The sequence below is a fragment of the Coptis chinensis genome, chromosome 8, assembly GCF_015680905.1.
Source record: "Coptis chinensis isolate HL-2020 chromosome 8, ASM1568090v1, whole genome shotgun sequence".
Classification (NCBI taxonomy): domain Eukaryota; kingdom Viridiplantae; phylum Streptophyta; class Magnoliopsida; order Ranunculales; family Ranunculaceae; genus Coptis; species Coptis chinensis.
This window is the reverse complement of record NC_141463.1, coordinates 8,747,326-8,765,460: the sequence shown is the minus strand read 5'-3', so window position 1 is coordinate 8,765,460 and position 18,135 is coordinate 8,747,326. Positions and strand designations below refer to the sequence as shown.

General features: G+C 46.8%; 1 protein-coding gene across 7 annotated transcripts; it reads left to right on the top strand.

Annotated features, from left to right (window-relative positions):
• The first annotated feature begins 11,954 nt into the window (after positions 1-11,954).
• On the top strand, positions 11,955-17,800 carry LOC147479741 (P-loop containing nucleoside triphosphate hydrolases superfamily protein). 7 transcript variants are annotated; one of them, XM_086577303.1, is made up of 5 exons: positions 11,955-15,640; positions 15,854-15,965; positions 16,694-16,769; positions 16,927-16,990; positions 17,430-17,800. In XM_086577303.1, exon 1 carries the CDS (start codon positions 12,939-12,941, stop codon positions 15,540-15,542), a length of 2,604 nt encoding a protein of 867 aa, XP_086433429.1. In that variant the 5' UTR covers positions 11,955-12,938; the 3' UTR covers positions 15,543-15,640; positions 15,854-15,965; positions 16,694-16,769; positions 16,927-16,990; positions 17,430-17,800. The 7 variants fall into 7 exon arrangements, with proteins under 7 accessions (XP_086433429.1, XP_086433424.1, XP_086433428.1 ...); XM_086577298.1 differs by having other exon boundaries at positions 12,006-15,640; positions 16,936-16,990; XM_086577302.1 differs by having other exon boundaries at positions 12,006-15,640; positions 15,854-15,940; positions 16,936-16,990; positions 17,430-17,659.
• The last annotated feature ends 335 nt before the right edge of the window (positions 17,801-18,135 follow it).

Here is an 18,135-nt window from a genome sequence, read left to right as displayed (position 1 = left end):
ATGTCAGCTTGGCTTTGTTGAACTTATATTGAAACTGTTGTCTTGTTGCCTATGCAGATATCCACCTGAAAAAGGAGTCGAGTCGACAAGTGATCGAGAAGTTTGCTAGGCTGATGCGAGCTGAGAAACAGGCCAAGCTACCGGAAGTTGTGCATTTCTTTGAAGAGCGCGGAGGACCCGCAATTAGGGAAAAAAGACAAGTGCAGAAAGCAAGAGCGCGGGGTAAGGTGAGCGGGAAGACGTCGAGGAAAGCTGTGATGGAGAAGCGGAAGAGTGATCTGGTGATGAGGAAAGACAGTAACGAGAGGCCGCATCGGGTGAAGCGACCAATTCACCGAAATGTTAAGGGGCCTCTGGTCCGGAGCGGGGGAAGCGGTCGAGGAGGGCGCTCCTTTGATGTGGATGACGTTCTCTTCGACATCCCGGAGTCTCGACCTGCGAAGGTTGCGAGGGTAGCTGAGACCGTACTGGGTGGTGAAGTGTGAACTGGGGGAAGGGCGGCTCGTAACTCGAGGGCGAGGCCGATGCCCGACTTCAGCGTCCTAGGTGAGGACGCCCCGGAGGTTGTCCCGGAGGTCGCTCGACCCAGGGTTGTTGGAGATCCCTCTGGCAAGATGAAGGGAAAGGTTGGTGCAAGAGAGACTGGTAAGGGGCACTCCAGTACTGGAAAAGACGAGCTGGAGCGCAACCTAATGTACATCGACGAGGTGACTGGGAAGAAGCGCTATGTGATCGAGGAGGTCGGACTGCAGCTATAAGTCCGCACCCATAGCTGCTTGCTTGCTGGAGGGGATGACCCTGGACGGTGATAGGAAGGACTTGGGCGCTAAGGAGCCGGAGTCGAACCTCGGGGGGATGGACAAAGGCGATGTGCCCAGTAAGTAACCTTTGCGCTTCTACTTGACTGTGTTATCGCGTTACATGCTTTGTTGTTTGATAATAACGTGATATGTTGTGCGATCTGTCGCTTGGTGATCGCCGGGGTACCGTGGTTTGAAACGGCCGCCGCAGATCGGCGACTGAGAAAGCGGAGGTTGAGTCGCTAAGGGACAAACCGTCCGAATCTGGGCCGCGGGCAACAGCCGGTAAGGAGAAGCCGAACTAGATCTTGGCGAGGCCCCAAACTCACTAGTCTGACTCTGGAGAGGACCTCTGCAGTGAACGAGTCGATCGGGTTGAAGCATGAGGTGGAGGCGTTGAGGGGCCAGCTCGCCGCGGCGAACACCTATGCTGAACGATGTAAGACTTTCACCCTGCAAGCAAAAGAGGCCTATCTCACCATCCGTGCGGAGGTGGAGGAGCTGGAAAAGAAGCTGGACGACCTGCAGGAGGAGAGGGAACACCAAACCGAGAACTTCGGGCGCGAAGCCTGCCGAAGATGCCGCCCTATTCCTGCGCAGTCGTGTCGCCCCTCTCACCGTGTGGTGAGTGAAAGCGACCGAGGGTCCAACGAACTCAACGTGGTTCTTCTTGAAGGGCGGTATGGCCTCTCTGCGATCCAAGCTCCGTCTCCGTCTTGAATGTCGCCCTTGGAGAAGATCTGGACGAACTTGTTTAGAACTTTTGTTATTGTGTGTGGTTGTCTTGGGCCTCGGCGTAAACAATAAATTTGGTTTCCCTAGGTTGACACAGGCAGCTTCGTTTTTTCCTGCTTTGCTATTGATCATGCTACTTAGTGACTAACCGTGCTGGATTTCCTGAATGCTCTCAGCAGCACGGTTAGTTCTGAATTGGGGCGTTCCTCATGTCGTTAGGTCGCTCTTTTTATGAATGTGACCCTTGTTGCTTTTGCTCTCTACGCGTAGTCTTGTGTATGATAAGAATATTTGTATTTGTAAGCATGTGCATGCTATTGCGATCTAAACGGTGCAGGTTGCTCGTCTCTATAAGGGCGCCAGGGCGTTCTGTGCTCTGGAGCGGCCTGAGTCATAGTGCGTGCGTGGCACGTGTCGGATGTGGGCGGTCGGAAGATATGAAATGATGGCTGCCAGGTTGGCTGGCGTTTGGTGTCTCGATGCCATAATGGTGTGCCTTGGGAAGAGACGTTTCGTGGGTATAAATATGACCGGTCTTGGGAGAGCAACGGCATTTGCTCTTCTTGTTCTTCCTGCTACGGCTGCTCCTCTTCCCACTTGCTTCTGTTTCGCTCCACTTTCCCTTTTACTTAGGTACGTTTCTCTTTCCTTCATTTAGATCATGAATGTAGAGGTTACTGGCCGCTCTGACCAGCTCTATTTTGTTTTCCGTGCCCAGCTTTCGTTATGGCTCGGTGTTTCCCCTACGTCAGAGGAGAAGGGAGTGCAAGAGCGAGTTCCCCTCTACTCATGGAGGAGATGGAGTTCCGTCCTCATGTGCATGGGGACCGCGGTAAGAGGAAAGTTGTGGTGCCTGGGGGCAAAAAGAGCAAGCGATCCAAGGGATCAGGTCGCTCGACGGGCGGCATTGTATTCAAGTCGCCGCAATGGAATGGAATCCCATTAAACGCTTGAAGGAAGCGATGACCTGGGGCAAGGTCGTCACGTCGCTAGTGAGAGTTCGCTCCCTCGTGTCGGGGACGTGGGGAGCGAATTCTACTACGTGGGGAGAACGGGGAAGAAGCGTGCTGTAAAACGCTCTGATTGTAGCTTCCACTCGGCACCCATAGCGACTAGTCTGCTGAAGGGGATCGTGTTAGATGGGGACAGAGCTGAAGTCGAGGATGAAGATATGGATACGCTGCTGGGGACTATGGATATGGCTAGTTGTTTAGTGAGTGTTCCTCTATCGGCTTTGCCGCTTTGTGTCTTAAGTGATTCTGATTATGACTTTGTTCTTGTAGTTTCTGGCTGGGTATGATAAGCTCAAGAACGGCATTTGACAACGTCTTCGATCTCGATGTCAACTCCCGGGTTAAGCTGGGATGCTTGCAAGCTGCCTGGGGGGCTAACAAGAGGAAGTTGGAAGCGATGACGGCGAAGCATCGTGCTGCTATTGATGAGAATGCTAGACTAGTCGCGGCAATGGCGGAGCTGCAAATAGAGGTAGTAGAAGTCACTGAGTACGCTAAGCGATGTCAGCGGTTGCTTCGCAAAGCTCAAAGCGCGTATACCACGGCCTGTAGCGAGTATGCCAAGCTGGACGAGAAGTATTGTCGGTGACAAAGGCGGATGGGCCTCGAGGACGGTATCGCGTTGTTCTGCTGGAGTGCTGGGCACGCCCGCCGACCAAAGATCGCTCCTCAGGACAAACATGTGGTTGCGGCTCCGTGATGTTGATTTCTCTTCTTGGTAAGAAACTCGGTTCGTGTTGTAGTGATTATGCTTGTTCTTTGCCCCTACGAGGGTTAAACATTATAGCTGCGTTTTCAGGCTTTGCCCGAAAGCGCGGTTCCTTTGATTGATGAAAAATTGGTATCCACGAAAATGGCAGTTCGTTAATCTCTTTTTTTTTGTTATTCATCGGTCCGATCTAGATTTCCTGGGTAAACCCAGCAGATCAGTGGGTTTGAACTGATTACCTGAAACTGGTCGTATAGCTTCGTGGTAACTTTATGCTTTTATCTTTTGCTTGACTGTTTGTAGCTATTACTCTCTTACTCTGTTCATTTGGTTTGTTTCTGAGATGTATTCTCATAAAGCGTTATGCTTGTGTAGTATTGCTCGGGAGAGCGATCTAGGAGATGTAAGTGTCCGATTAGTGTAGACTTAGGGGGCTCGTGGCCCTGTGAGTTCCTGAGGGTGTGTTGCTCGCTGAGAGCGTTCTTACGTAGTTGATTCTAGTAGTATAGGTTCTCAACGAGTGAGACTCGGAGAGGCTATGAGCCTGTAAGCTCCCCGAGGCGTTACGCCCCCCTTAGAAGCGTGTATAGCCCCCGAGGCGTCTTTGCTCTTGAGAGGCGTTCTCGAGTTGATCCTAGGAGTATAGGTCCTTAACTTAGCGAGATTCGAGAGGCGATGAGCCCGTAAGCTCCCCGAGAGTGTTACGCTTTCGCTTTGAGAGCGTGTGTAGCCCCGAGGGCATCTTTGCTCTCGAGGCGTTCGCCGAGTTGATCCTAGGAGTATAGGTCCTCAACTTAGCGAGATTCGGAGAGGCGATGAGCCTGTAAGCTCCCCGAGGCGTTACGCTTTCGCTTGAGCGTGTGTAGCCCCGAGGGTGTCTTTCCCTCGAGGCGTTCTCGCTGAGTTGATCCTAGGAGTATAGGTCCTCAACTTAGCGCGATTCGGAGAGGCGATGAGCCTGTAAGCTCCTCAGAGCGTTTTGCTCGCTTGAGAGCGTGTGTAGCCCCCGAGGCGTCTTTGCTCTCTGAGCATTCTCGCCGAAGTTGATCCTAGGAGTATAGGTCCTCAACTTAGCGAGATTCGAGAGGCGATGAGCCCGTAAGCTCCCCGAGCGTTAAGCTTCGCTTGAGAGCGTGTGTAGCCCCCGGTGAGGGCGTCTTTGCTCTGAGAGCGTTCAACTTAGAGTTGTTCCTAGGAGTATAGGTCCTCAACTTAGCGAGATTCGGAGAGGCGATGAGCCTGTAAGCTCCCTAGAGCGGTTACGCTTAGCGCTTTCGAGAGGCGTGTGTAGCCCCTGAGGGCGTGTTGCTCCTGAGAGCGTTCTCGCTGAGTTGATCTTAGGAGTATAGGTCCTCAACTTAGCGAGATTCGAAGAGGCGATGAGCCTGTAAGGAAGCAGTGCCTATGGTGCTTGCGGTGCGAGTGGCGTGGCTTGGAGATGCGAGTAAAACCGCAGTTTATGATAACAGTCTTGAGTATCTTACACTTGAGCTTGTAGTAAATGGAAACATGAATTACAATACATAATGCAACTACTGGTAAAACTGTTTTAGCAAGTACGTGTTCCAAGGTCGTGGCAATAACTTCCCTTCCTGGGTTTTAATCCAATACGCTCCATTGCCAACTACGCGTTCCACTATGTAAGGGCCTTCCCACGTTGGCGCTAGCTTAGAGTCATCTTGAGTTTTTTTCAAAACTAGATCCCCAGGTTGAAAAGATCGAGGATGTACTCGTTTGTTGTAAGATCGCTTTAGGATTTGTTGGTAGGATGCTACTCTGATAGTTGCTAGATCGCGCCGTTCTTCGAGGAGGTCGACCTCTCGAGCTAATACTGAGTCATTATGACCTGACTCGACAAGCTCAGATCGGGTTGTCGTGATTGTCAGCTCGGTGGGGATGACGGCTTCTGTGCCATAGCATAAGGAAAATGGTGATTCGCCGGTGCTGGAGCGAGTTGTGATGCGGTGAGCCCATAGTATGTTCTCGAGCTGATTTGGCCATTGGCTCTTGTTCTTTTCAATCTTTTTCTTCAAATTCTCTAGAATGGCTTTGTTGCTGGCCTCTGCCTGTCCATTGCTTTGAGCGTACTGGGGAGTGGAGAATGCATGAACGATCTTCCACTTGGCCAGGAACTCTCTGACTGTTTTGCCTTTGAACTGGGAACCGTTGTCCATCACTAGTGTGTGTGGTAAGCCGAATTTGGTGATGATATGAGTCCAAATGAAATTCCTGACATGTGACTCTTTGACGTGTGCCAACGGAACTGCTTCGACCCACTTAGTGAAGTAATCCGTGGCAGCTAAGACAAAACGGAAGCCGGTACTTTTCTGAGGGATGAATGGTCCCATAATGTCCATGCCCCACATGTGGAACGGCCAAGGGCTCACGATGTTGATCAGCTCGGTCGGGTTGTGATGATGATCTTTGTGACCAAATGTTTGACATTTGACACACTTGAGGACATACGTTTTGGCATCAATCTGCATACGAGGCCAGAAGTATCCTTGGGAGATCGCTTTGGGCCAATGATGAATTCCTCCAAAGATGATTGCCACACTCTCCTTCATGAATCTCAGCGAAAATTAACTCCCTCTGGACTGATGCACCTCAGATGAGGTCCCCCTGCGGACTTGCGGAATAACCTGTCATTCACCAAACAATAGCTACGTGCACGGTGTGGAACCTTTTCGGCTTTGGTACGCTCATCCGGGAGGAGTGCCGATCGGATGTATTGTATAATAGGTCGCATCCATGTTTGACTCATCCGATCTCCGTGAGAGGGGCACAGTCACCGATTGCCAAGACATGGTCCGCTTGGTAAGGCGGGTCGATCGACCACTTCAATGGTCAGTTGTCTAGGGGCACAGTTCGGTGTCTGAGTGGCTAGGTACGCTAAGCTATCTGCGTGACGGTTTTCGTCACGCAAAAAATGGTGTACCATAGCTCTGCTGAAAGAAGGAAGTAAATCATTAACAACTTGAAGGTACTTGGAAAGGTTACCTTCGCTGGTAGTGTACTCTTTTGCGATCTGGCGAACGACCATTTGTGAGTCACTAAAGATTTGGAGCTCCCTTACACCGAGCTGGATTGCCGCACGCATTCCCATTATTAGTGCTTCGTACTCTGCTTCGTTATTGGAAGTTGCGAAGTCTATGCGGACTGCTTTCTCTATCATAGCTCCCTCGGGGGATACTAAAACGATTCCGATACCACTGCCTCCTAGGTTGCTGGAACCATCAACGTAGAGGGACCAGACTATTTTTATGTTTGCTTTTGTGGGTGCGACCTCTGTTTCTGCCTCCCAATTAGGGTCGTCGACTGGAAAATCTGCTAGGAAATCTGCGACGACCTGACCCTTTTGCGACGTGCGGGGGACGAAGTCCATGTGGTGCTCGCCCAATTCTTCGGCCTATATTGCCATCCTAGTGGTCTTATTTTCCTTGTGAAGGATCCTCTTCAACGGGAGATCGCTAAGTACTTTGATTGGATGGGCTTGGAAGTAAGGTTTGAATTTTCTTGCCGAGTATAACAAAGCAAGCACTGCTCTCTCCACGTGGGAGTAATTCCTCTCGGCTGGAGTGAGCGTCTTACTTGTGAAGTAGATCGGCTTTTCTGAATTGTGTTCCTCTTTGAATAGAACCGAACTGATGGCGAAGTCCGATTACTACCAGATAGAGCCCCAGAGTTTCTCCGTCTGTCGGTTTAGCTAAGACGGGGGGTGTTGTGAGGTATTCCTTGAGAGTGGAGAACGCTTGGTGGCATTGATCGTTCCATGAGAACTACTCGCCTTTTTTTAGTATCTGTAGGAACGGTCGGCACTTATCTGATGCTCTCGATATGAATCGGTTGAGTGCAGCGACCATGCCTGACAACTTTTGTATCTGTTTCTTTGTTTGCGGGCCGGGTCGGGCATGTCTAAGAACTCTCGAATTTGGTCTGGATTCGCTTCGATACCTCGCTGCGAGACCTGATATCCGAGAAATTTGTCCGGAGGACACTCCAAAAAGGCACTTCTCTGGGTTCAGCTTCATTCCGGTTCGTCGTAGTCTGAAAAACGCTTGCTCAAGGTGAGTAAGGTGGTCGCCTGCTTTCTTGCTTTTGACAACCATATCGTCGATATAGACCTCCATGGTATTTCCTAACATGTCCTGGAACATGTCAGTTACCAGTCGTTGATATGTCGCCCCTGCATTCTTCAGTCCGAACGGGAGAACATTGTAATAATAAATTCCTTGCTCAGTGATGAATGAGGTCTTCTCCTGATCTTCTTCAGCGAGTGGTATTTGGTTGTACCCACTATATGCATCCATGAATGATAGCAGCTCGTGCCCACAAGTCTGGTCGACAAGTTGGTCAATTCTGGGTAGTGGGAAGCTGTCCTTTGGAGTTTCTTGGTTGACGTTGGTGAAGTCAACGCACAGGCGGACTGTACCATTCTTTTTCGGAATGGCCACTATGTTTACTACCCAATCTGGGTAATCGACCTTCCGGATGAAACCTACTTGTTTGAGTTTATCGACCTCATCGTTGACTGCTTTTTGAAAACATAATGACAATCTTCTAGGTCGTTGCCGAACTGGTTTGGCACCAGGGTTGACGTTTAACCGGTGGCATGCAACGCTAGGATCTATACCAGGTACGTCGATATACGACCAAGCGAACACATCTTTATTCATGGATAGAAAATTTACAAGATGAGCCTTAAGTGTGGGGTCGAGGTTAGCCCCGACATAGACAAGTTTAGGGTCGTCTTCTGTTCCCAGATTCACTTGCTGCCTTTCTTCAGTCGGTGCCTGGTTCTGTGCGGTTTGAGTGCTCTCTGGAGGATTGCACTTTGCAGATGTTGGCTTTGGTCCGATGACCGGGTCAGTAAAATGGGAGCTAGAGCGTCTTCTGTGGTTACGACAACAGGGTCGAGGTGATCGCTGCCGCCGCGACAAATGTAAACCGAGGTGGTTTGTTCTGCTCATTTGGTTGAGAGTTTGGTGGGGCGATCGCTAGGCTTTGTTTGCACGTGACGTTCTCCACTGGGGCGACCTCAAGGATTTGCAACGCTGGTACAACTGCTGCCTTGGTGGAGGTCGGGATCCGGGTTGGTGAGAGGAAGTTCTTGTTGGAGCCCCCAGCTTTATGTTTTGGTGTGCTGGCTCTCACCTCGGCCACTAAGTCTTTGGCCATTGTATAGCTGGTGGGCTCATTTCTGACGGTGATAGGAGATTCGGCGATCTTGTTCGCTGCGATGATCTGGTTACAATGATGGGCCTCGAGCTGGTTGCTTCGAAGCTCCATCATTCCCCTTGGGCCAGGAAAACGGATCACTTGGTGCAAAGTGGACGGTACTGCCTGCATTTGATGTATCCACCGTCGTCCTAGAATGGCGTTGTAAGACGACTTGGTATCTAGGACGCTGAAACGCGTGTTGAAGCTGACCTTGTCTTCTCGGGAGCCCACCGAGACTGGGAGTATGATGTCTCCTATTGGGTCGGCCCTGGAGCCATTGAATCCGAAGAGGGGTGCGACTGGGTCTATGAAGACCGACTTTGGCAGGTTCATCTCTTGGATCGTATGGTATAACAAAATGTCGCAGGAGCTGCCAGGATCTATCAAAACTCGCTTGACGGTCCAGTCGCTGATTTTGACGTGGACCACGAGTGCGTCGTTGTGCGGGAGGCAAACCTTGTTGAGGTCGGCCTCGAGAAGGTGATGTCTCCCGGCCCCGCGTCCCCGAATCGCTGGGCACGGTGCGGCTGTGAAGAAAAGTTGTAAACTTCATGAAGGGTGCCAACGCGCCTTCTCTTTTCTCGCGAACTTGAAACGGAATCATCCTGAAGTGTGATCATGTGGATGGTTACGTCATACTCGCTGACTTTGATGGCTGATGGCGGCGATCTTGGAGGGAGTGGTCTGGAACGCCCTCTGCTGTGAGGGCGACTTTGGGACCGCGGATCGCTACGTCGGGTGGGGATCTGCGCCAGATTCTCAGCCATGAGCTTGTGGCTCAGGTCGCCGTCGGGTATATTGGTGTATTGCTTGATGTGTCCGGCCGACGAGGTCCCGCAAATAATGCTTGAGCCCCCAAAGACACGCCGGTCTCATATAACCTAAGCGATGAAACGCCAGTAGGGCTGGTCGGGCGATCTGGCGGGTCACCTTTATCTCCGGTCGGTAGAAGGCGCTCGCTTGATCTTCTAGTATGTAACTAGGAGATCTGGTGAGTACGGCGAATTCTCGGTCATTGCTTGGTTTGGGTTTGGAGGGTTGCCCTTGTTGTCGGGGTCGCTTTTTAGAGGATGATGTTACCTCGTAAACCTCTCCTCCTTCTGTTTCTTCTTCTTCTTGGTTCTGAATTTTCAAACCTTCTTGCAACTTGATGTACCTATCAACTCGAGTGTACAGCTCGGCCAGCGTTTCTGGCTGTTCTTTCAAGAGCGATCTGGTGAGTGCAGTATTGCGGGTGCGGCAGGCGTTTGTGAAAGCCACTGCAGCAAATGATTCTTTGAGGCCGCTTTCCATGTCTAAAAGTTCTGTTTTGAACCGGTATAAGAAGGAGCTGTAGGTTTCATCCTTACCAAGAGCGAGTTGAAAGAGTGAATTGAGATCGCCCTTCTTACGTCTATTATGGACGTATTGGCCTCGCGAACAATTCGGTGAAATCGCTCGCTTTTATTGAGTCCGCCTCTAGGGAAAAGAACCAGTCGAGTGGGCCATCCTTTAGACTAGCTGGAAACAGTCTGCAATGAAGGTGGTCGAACTCTGGTGCACTGTAGAGTGCTAGGCTTTGAACATACCGGGTTATATCTTTGGGCGGGCATGTGCGTCAGTCGTACATTAGAATCGTGGTTGGACAAAGTCCGGAGGAGACTTTGTGAAGTAGTTCAACAAAGAAATGGAGATGCGCCGTAGGTTTTCGGCATCTTTGCACTATCCGGGTGGATTTACCGCGTTTTTGTCAAGCTTCCATGGCTCACCGTTGATCCGTTGACCGACGTTGATGACGCCGTCCTGCGTGGTGACCCCTAGTGGGTTCGTGTATCCACTTGTGCACGTAGTGTGGACGTTTTCTTGCCCGAGCTCGGCTATTTGCTCGCTCAATCGTCCCTAGTTGTCCCGCTAAAATGTGGAGTTGAGCTCGAGGCTTGCCATGCTCCGTGGGCTTGAGAGTTTTGGCTACGGATTTGTTTGGAAATGGTTTGGTTTCTCAAGTAATCGGAGACCACGGACGGCCAAATGTAAAGGTGTGATTTGGTTTTCCCTTACAAACGATCCACCGGGGACCGGGATAGGTTATTGGATGAGACCGAAGTTCGACTTGAAAGCGAACCGCCACGATCTTACTCGGGTTGTATGGGGAGAGTAGAATCAGTCCGGCGAAGTTCATAGGAGAGGTATTTATAGAGATTGAGAGTGTATCCTTGCTCACCACGCGTGTAAAGATGTCCCAAATGAGGGGTGGAGATTAGGATAAGACGCGAGAACCGGCCCTCATCATGGAGTCTGCCAGAATGATGTGGAGTGGCGGTCTGTACAAAGTAACTAACTGGCGCGACCACCGGTGGTCGACGGCCAAGATATGTGCAAGTACACCTTTAGTCATGATTGCTTCTGGATAGGGGATCTATATCACTTCCTAGCGTAGTTCGCGTGATACTGCGATCTGTCTGTAGCGTTATACTAGCTCATGGATGCGACCTGTATCCATAGGTCGATGTGCCATTCCCGCCATGCTAGGCGCATGCTGGATAGAGAATATCACTCCCCTAGAGCGTTTATTAACAAAGAACCCTACCAGGTGGTCTTTCCAGCATTCTATTTCTTCTCTAAGATATTAACGGGGACATAAACTATGTCCTGCTCAAGGTCCGTTTCTATCCATTCCAAATTACCATTCAGAGATCTGGGATTATCAAACAAAGCACTCCAAGCCATAGGGGGATAGTTAGAGCATTCTCCCGTTTGTTGTGTTCTACCAGCCATCGTTAGCTCATAAAAAAATTATAAGGGAGATGACATAGGAAGGGAGAAAACTTCCTAGTCAGAAAGGAGTAGTAGTAGAAAAGCTTTGTGTATAGGAGGAGGAGGAAGATCTAAAAGATACTATAATTAAGAGGAAAAGAAAAAGACAGTGTTCTAAAAAACGCTAGGCGGTGGGAGAGTGCCTAGCTGAGGCCTTCTAAAGTTTTTTAGACGGGGCTAAAGCGGGTTTTTCCCTAATATATATAGTAATACACACCTATACTACAAGAAATGAAGAAAATCATTTACCATAACTCAAAAAATAAACACAAACAAATATACTTATTACAAAAATGTGTAATAGTTGAAGAATATCGACTTCATGTAAAAACATACTCTTTGTTATAGTGACATATAATTTACATTAGACTTTAGTCTTTTAAACTAGTTCAAATCTTAAGCCTACACATGCCTTTAATTTTCGACATTTAATCATTCAAAATAAAAAAAAATAAAAAAAAAAAAAAAAAAAAAAAAAATTTGGACCGCCTAGACCCGGCTAGTCGGTCCACCGATTTTTTAAATGATTTGGGCCTAGGCGAGTCGGTTGGGCACCACCTAGAGACCGCGGCCTAGACCGGTTAGGGAAAATGGGCTCAAGGTCCATTATTAAGAAGGAGGGCCCAATTTGATAAAACAAAAACGATATATAAAACCGAAAACAAATTCAGTCCGACCACTCTGAGAGAGACTCGAAGAAAATAAGGAGAGTCTTCCTTCCAAAAACCAAATTAGGGTTTCTCTCTCTCTCTCTCTATATATATATATTAGTAAGTTCCACATCATTTATTTTTGTTTCCAATATTAACAACAATTATTGAATTGAAATCTAGGTTTTTATTTTTGAATTATTTATTTTAGCTGGTGGTAATGGATGAAGTGAAACGTAATAAATCAAGAAAAGATGAACCGGAAACGAAGAGAAGTGATAAAGAGAGGAATAATGGAGAAAAGAAACAGCACCACCATCATCATCGAGAGAAGAGTGTTGATGAAACTAGTAATAAGCATAGGGAGAAACATAGGGAATTGAAGTATAAGGAGAGGGAGAAAGAGCGGGTGTCACGGAGGAGTCGAGATCATGAGAAAGATAAAGATAAAGAGAAAGATAGAGATAGAGATAGAGAAAGGGAAAAGGTTAAAGAGAGAGAAAGGGATAGAGAGAAGGAGAAGGAGGATAGGGAGCGAGAACGTGCTAGAGAAAAAGAGAAGGAGAGAGAGCGTGTGAAGATTAAGGAGAGGGAAGAAAAAGAAAGAGAGGGAGATTAGGGGATTAGGGAGAGGGAAGAAAAGGAGAGGGAGAGGATTAGGGAAGATAGAGAGAGGGAGAGAGAAAGAGAAAAGGAGAGGGAAAGGGAAAGGGAGAAGCGGCGGGAATTGGAAAGAGATGATGATGATGGGAGGGATCACGAACGGAAGCGGCGAAGGAGAGATGATGATTACAGGGAGAGAGAACGTGGGGAGAGGGAAAAGAGTAGAGACAGGAGCAGATCAGATAGGCACAGGGATGATAATAATGATGATGGAAGAAAGAAAAAACATGTGGAGGAAGATAATTCGGATAGTAAGAAAGAGAAGAAAAGCAGAGAAGAAACTTTTGAGGAAGACCATAAGAAAATAGAGGAAGAAATTGAGAAACGGAGACTGAAAGTTCAGGAATGGCAAAAGATGAGGAGAAAGGAGGGGGAAGCTGCAGTTTCTGACGAACCTAAGTCTGGCAAGGCCTGGACTTTAGAAGGTGAGTCTGATGATGAGGATCTCGCTCCAATTGAGAAAACAGATTGTGTGGATTCAGATGAAGATGCTAAAATACCCACTGCAAATGGTCCTGATGCAATGATGGTAGATTCTAATGGAACTTCAGAACTTGAGACCCACAATGGAGGCATCGAAGACGATATTGACCCATTAGATGCTTTTATGAACTCTATGGTAATTCCTGAAGTTGAAAAACTGATCACTACAGAACCTACTGCGGGTGAGGAAAAGCCTGAGCTAAAGAAGGATTTGAAAGATGGTCAAGCTAGTGGGAAGCAATCAACTAGAGGTAATAAGAAATCTATGGGAAGAATAATGCCTGGTGATGATTCTGACTCGGACTATGGTGATCTAGAGGATGAGGAAGCACCACAGGAGGATGAAGATGACGATGAGTTCATGAAAAGGGTGAAGAAGACTAAAGTTGAGAAACTGTCACTGGTCGACCATTCAAAGATACAGTACACTCCATTCCGTAAAAACTTTTATATTGAAGTGAAGGAGATTACAAGAATGACAGCCGAGGAGGTTGCAACATACAGGAAACAACTTGAATTGAAACTACATGGTAAGGATGTGCCAAAGCCTATTAAGACGTGGATGCAGACTGGATTGACAACTAAAGTCCTTGACGTGATAAAAAAGCTTGGTTATGAAAGGCCAATGTCCATTCAAGCTCAGGCTTTACCTATAATCATGAGTGGCCGAGACTGCATAGGTGTTGCAAAAACTGGTTCTGGTAAAACTTTAGCTTTTGTATTGCCAATGTTGAGGCATATCAAGGATCAGCCACCTGTTGTTGCTGGGGATGGACCGATTGGACTTATAATGGCACCTACAAGAGAGCTTGTGCAGCAGATCCATAGTGATATCAAGAAGTTTGCCAAGGTAATGGGTGTTACTTGTGTGCCTGTGTATGGAGGCTCAGGAGTTGCTCAACAGATTAGTGACTTAAAGCGGGGAACTGAAATTGTTGTCTGCACTCCTGGGAGGATGATAGATATATTGTGTACGAGTAGTGGTAAAATAACAAATCTCCGTAGGGTTACCTATCTAGTCATGGATGAAGCTGATCGGATGTTTGATATGGGTTTTGAACCTCAGATAACACGTATTGTGCAAAATATTCGACCAGATCGCCAGACCGTGCTTTTCTCTGCCACTTTCCCTCGGCAGGTTGAGACACTTGCGCGTAAAGTGTTGACCAAGCCTGTGGAAATACAGGTTGGTGGGAGGAGTGTTGTGAATAAAGACATAACACAGTTGGTTGAGTTGAGACCAGAAAGTGATAGATTCAAGAGGATATTAGAGCTACTTGGTGAGCGCCCTGAGAAGGGAAAGGTTTTGATATTTGTGCAATCGCAGGAAAAATGTGATGCTTTGTTCAGAGACTTGCTGAAATGTGGCCATGCTTGCCTCTCACTTCATGGAGCAAAAGATCAGACGGATCGTGAGTCCACCATTTCTGACTTTAAGAGCAATGTCTGTGATCTGTTAGTTGCTACAAGCATTGCTGCTAGGGGGTTAGATGTGAAGGATCTTGAACTTGTTGTCAACTTTGATGTGCCCAATCATTATGAAGACTATGTTCATCGTGTCGGTCGGACCGGTCGAGCAGGTCGGAAAGGTTGTGCAATCACATTTCTGTCAGAGGAAGATGCAAGATATGCTCCTGATCTTGTCAAAGCCTTGGAACTATCTGAGCAAGCTGTTCCTGCAGATCTGAAGGCTCTTGCTGATGGTTTCATGGCAAAAGTGAGTCAGGGACTTGAGCAAGCTCATGGGACTGGTTATGGCGGAAGCGGATTTAAGTTCAATGAAGAGGAGGATGATGTAAGGAAGGCTGCAAAGAAAGCCCAGGCAAGGGAATACGGTTTTGAGGAAGACAAATCAGATTCAGACTCCGACGATGATGGGATTCGAAAAGCAGGCGGTGACCTTTCACAGCAAGCTGCCCTTGCTCAGGCTGCTGCTCTGGCTGCCGCCACAAAGGCAGGTATTTCTGGGCCATCCTCAGCGCCGTTGCTTCAAAATGGTGGAATTCCTGGATCTCTGCCTGGTGTTGGCGGTCTGCCGATATCGGGCGCAGCCACAGTGTTGCCTGGTGTTACTTTGCCTAATGAGGCAGCGGCAAGGGCAGCAGCACTGGCAGCTGCCATGAACTTGCAGCATAACCTTGCGAAGATTCAAGCAGATGCGATGCCTGAACATTATGAAGCAGAGTTTGAAATCAATGATTTCCCTCAGAATGCTCGTTGGAAGGTGACACACAAAGAAACTCTGGGTCCAATCTCAGAATGGACTGGGGCAGCAATTACAACCAGGGGTCAGTATTATCCACCAGGTAAGATCCTAGGACCTGGAGAGCGCAAGCTGTACTTGTTCATTGAGGGGCCTACTGAGTCATCAGTGAAGAAAGCTAAAGTCGAAGTGAAGCGTGTTCTGGAAGACATTACAAAACAGGGACTGTCCCTTCCGGGTGCTTCACAACCAAGCAAGTACTCTGTTCTGTAACTCTAGCCACACCTTTACTACCGGATTGGATGCTGTATTGCTTTTCTCGTTGTTGCTCCAGGGACAAATAAGCAGATGCCGGCTCGTATTTGTTACTGGTTATACACTCTTTTCAACATTTATTGTTTTCTTTTTTGGTGAATCTTTTTGTAACCTGATGTTTCATTAACTCTGATATTATATTATATATATCTGGACTGGATGCCATGCATCTTAGTTACAAATCTACGAGATTGTTTGTTGCGCTTTTATGTCAGTGGTGGAATCTTTGGTCATGAAGATTTGAATCATTAATTTTCTTTAATCGGCAGGTTTGTTTATTTGATTGGGAAGTTTGTTTACCAATCAAAATAATATGATTGTAGTCCTGAAGGAGTATCCCAGTCAACCTCCTCGAGGTCAGCTCTTTCACTCCTTATTTAGGTAGGTACTCCCCCCTTTTTCGTTTTATTCTCCTTATTGTGATTCTTGACTAGCACTGGTACAGTGGTACATACTATTGGTGTTTTCCGTACATTAATATGCACCTTTATCTTTACCTCACTGACACAATCGAACTCTAGTTTCGTATGATTAGGTAGCACTGGTACGTACCATTGGTGTTTTCCGTACATTAATAAAATATGCACATTTATCTTTACCTCATTGAAACAATCAAACCCCTAGTTTCGTATGATTAGGTCCTGGTTACTGGGTAAACCTGGATATTTTTAAGGGTTAACTAGTATTACCCCCCCACTAGATGAGCCAATTAGGATTTCCCCCCCACTAGATGGGAAATTAGGGTCTCTCCCCTTACACACAAAAAAAATTTGGTCAACCCACTTTGACTTTTTTTTGTGTATTTAGGGGGGAGACCCTAATTTCCCATCTAGTGGGGGGGAAATCCTAATTGGCTCATCTAGTGGGGGGGTAATACTAGTTCACCCTATTTTTAAATATATCATCGTTTTTTGTATACATCCTCTTTCTTGTGTAATGATTGTTCATCTTGAATCTGTATTTACCATTTCTAAGGATGAGGAAATTCTCAGGAGGGGAAAGGGGTATTTTGTCTTTTAAATGAAAAATCTTATAATCTATTTCGGAATGCTGGTGTCAAACATGCACAGAATGAGAACTGAAAAACACTTCCCTATCTTGTTTTTCAGTAGCACACTGATCTCACGAAGTACACAGAAGGTTTCTCCAAACTAACATGCCTCGTGGAATATTGGAATAGGGGAGGTGAGAATGATATATGCGATGACAAGCTATGGTTAATTGTTTTCTAATTAAACACTCCGTAGTTTGCAGCTTCATTTTTAGTTTTGCTATGCCTGACGACATCTTAGCATTATTCACTGTAACTGATTATGAGTGGAATGTGCGTGATCTTTTTTAGAAAATGCAGATCTGATGTATCTAATTTATGTTGCTCTGTGCCACTATTGTAGAGTGAAACAAAGGTACTCCCAATCCTTCACAATCCACAACCAATTGTTTTATTTCCACTATTTGTCCTTGTCAGGGATTAGTAAATCTTCAGTACTAGTGTATTTGAAACTGCTTTACCCTCAGATGGATCATAAGACCTAGTTGCCCACAATTGCAGACCTTGGACTAGATCGATCTGTGCTATTTTAATGAACCTGTATGCTCTCTCAGATATGTTTGTGTTATGATCGAAACAAAGTTTAAGATACTGACAAACTTCGGTTGGTTAATAGGAGTGAGCACACCCACTGTCTGAAGGCTTCTTTGTAGTGGGAACTCAAAACGGATTAGTGTGGACAAGGGATAGGAAAATAACAAATTTGCATGAATATCAAGCCAAAATGAGAACTTATCATTTTTTCAATCAAGTTGCCAAATGTAGTGAATCCTGTTCTGCTTTTGTTTATGCAGAGTTTGTTGCAGTAAGAACCTTGAAAGCAGATTACTGCAAAGAAAGTAATGGCTTAGTTCAGATGGCAACATGGAGTTTGAGCTTTTGTACATTTAATTAGTTTCTTTGTGATTGAGCAGCGCGTTCGCATTACCTGTTGTCAGGTTCAGCTTTGAATAGGAGAAATATTGAACAAGCCTTCATCGAGGAAATTAAGTTCTCACCTGAGACTTCGTCTTTCACGCGAATATGGATTATTGTAAAATTGAAAATACCATTGGAAAAAGATTGAGAGTAAATAGTAACTACAAATCTACAATAATACGTGCCATGAGTATTTTCAGTTACCTACCTACACAAATGAATATACTTCGTTTGAAGCATTGCTTTCTTTGAATGGCATTCCGATTATTAACTTGGTTTTCTTCTCTTTCCAGTCTGCCATTGTTTTGTAACCTTTATATCCTTAATTTTCCAGTTATCTTTAAATCAAAACAACTATACTCACTAGTTAATGCTTTTATAGTATCAGAGTAAAAGACGCCCACTCAAACTTTCCCAACTATAACTGAAGAAGGCAATCAATGTCACGAGTGTGACCTGCATGCATTTTAAAATTAAAATGAGACTCAGAAGAAGCTACTAATGGAATACGGGATATGGACATATCCTCATGTATACCAAACAATATCAATAGTACACCGTATATGGTAACATATACTGCAC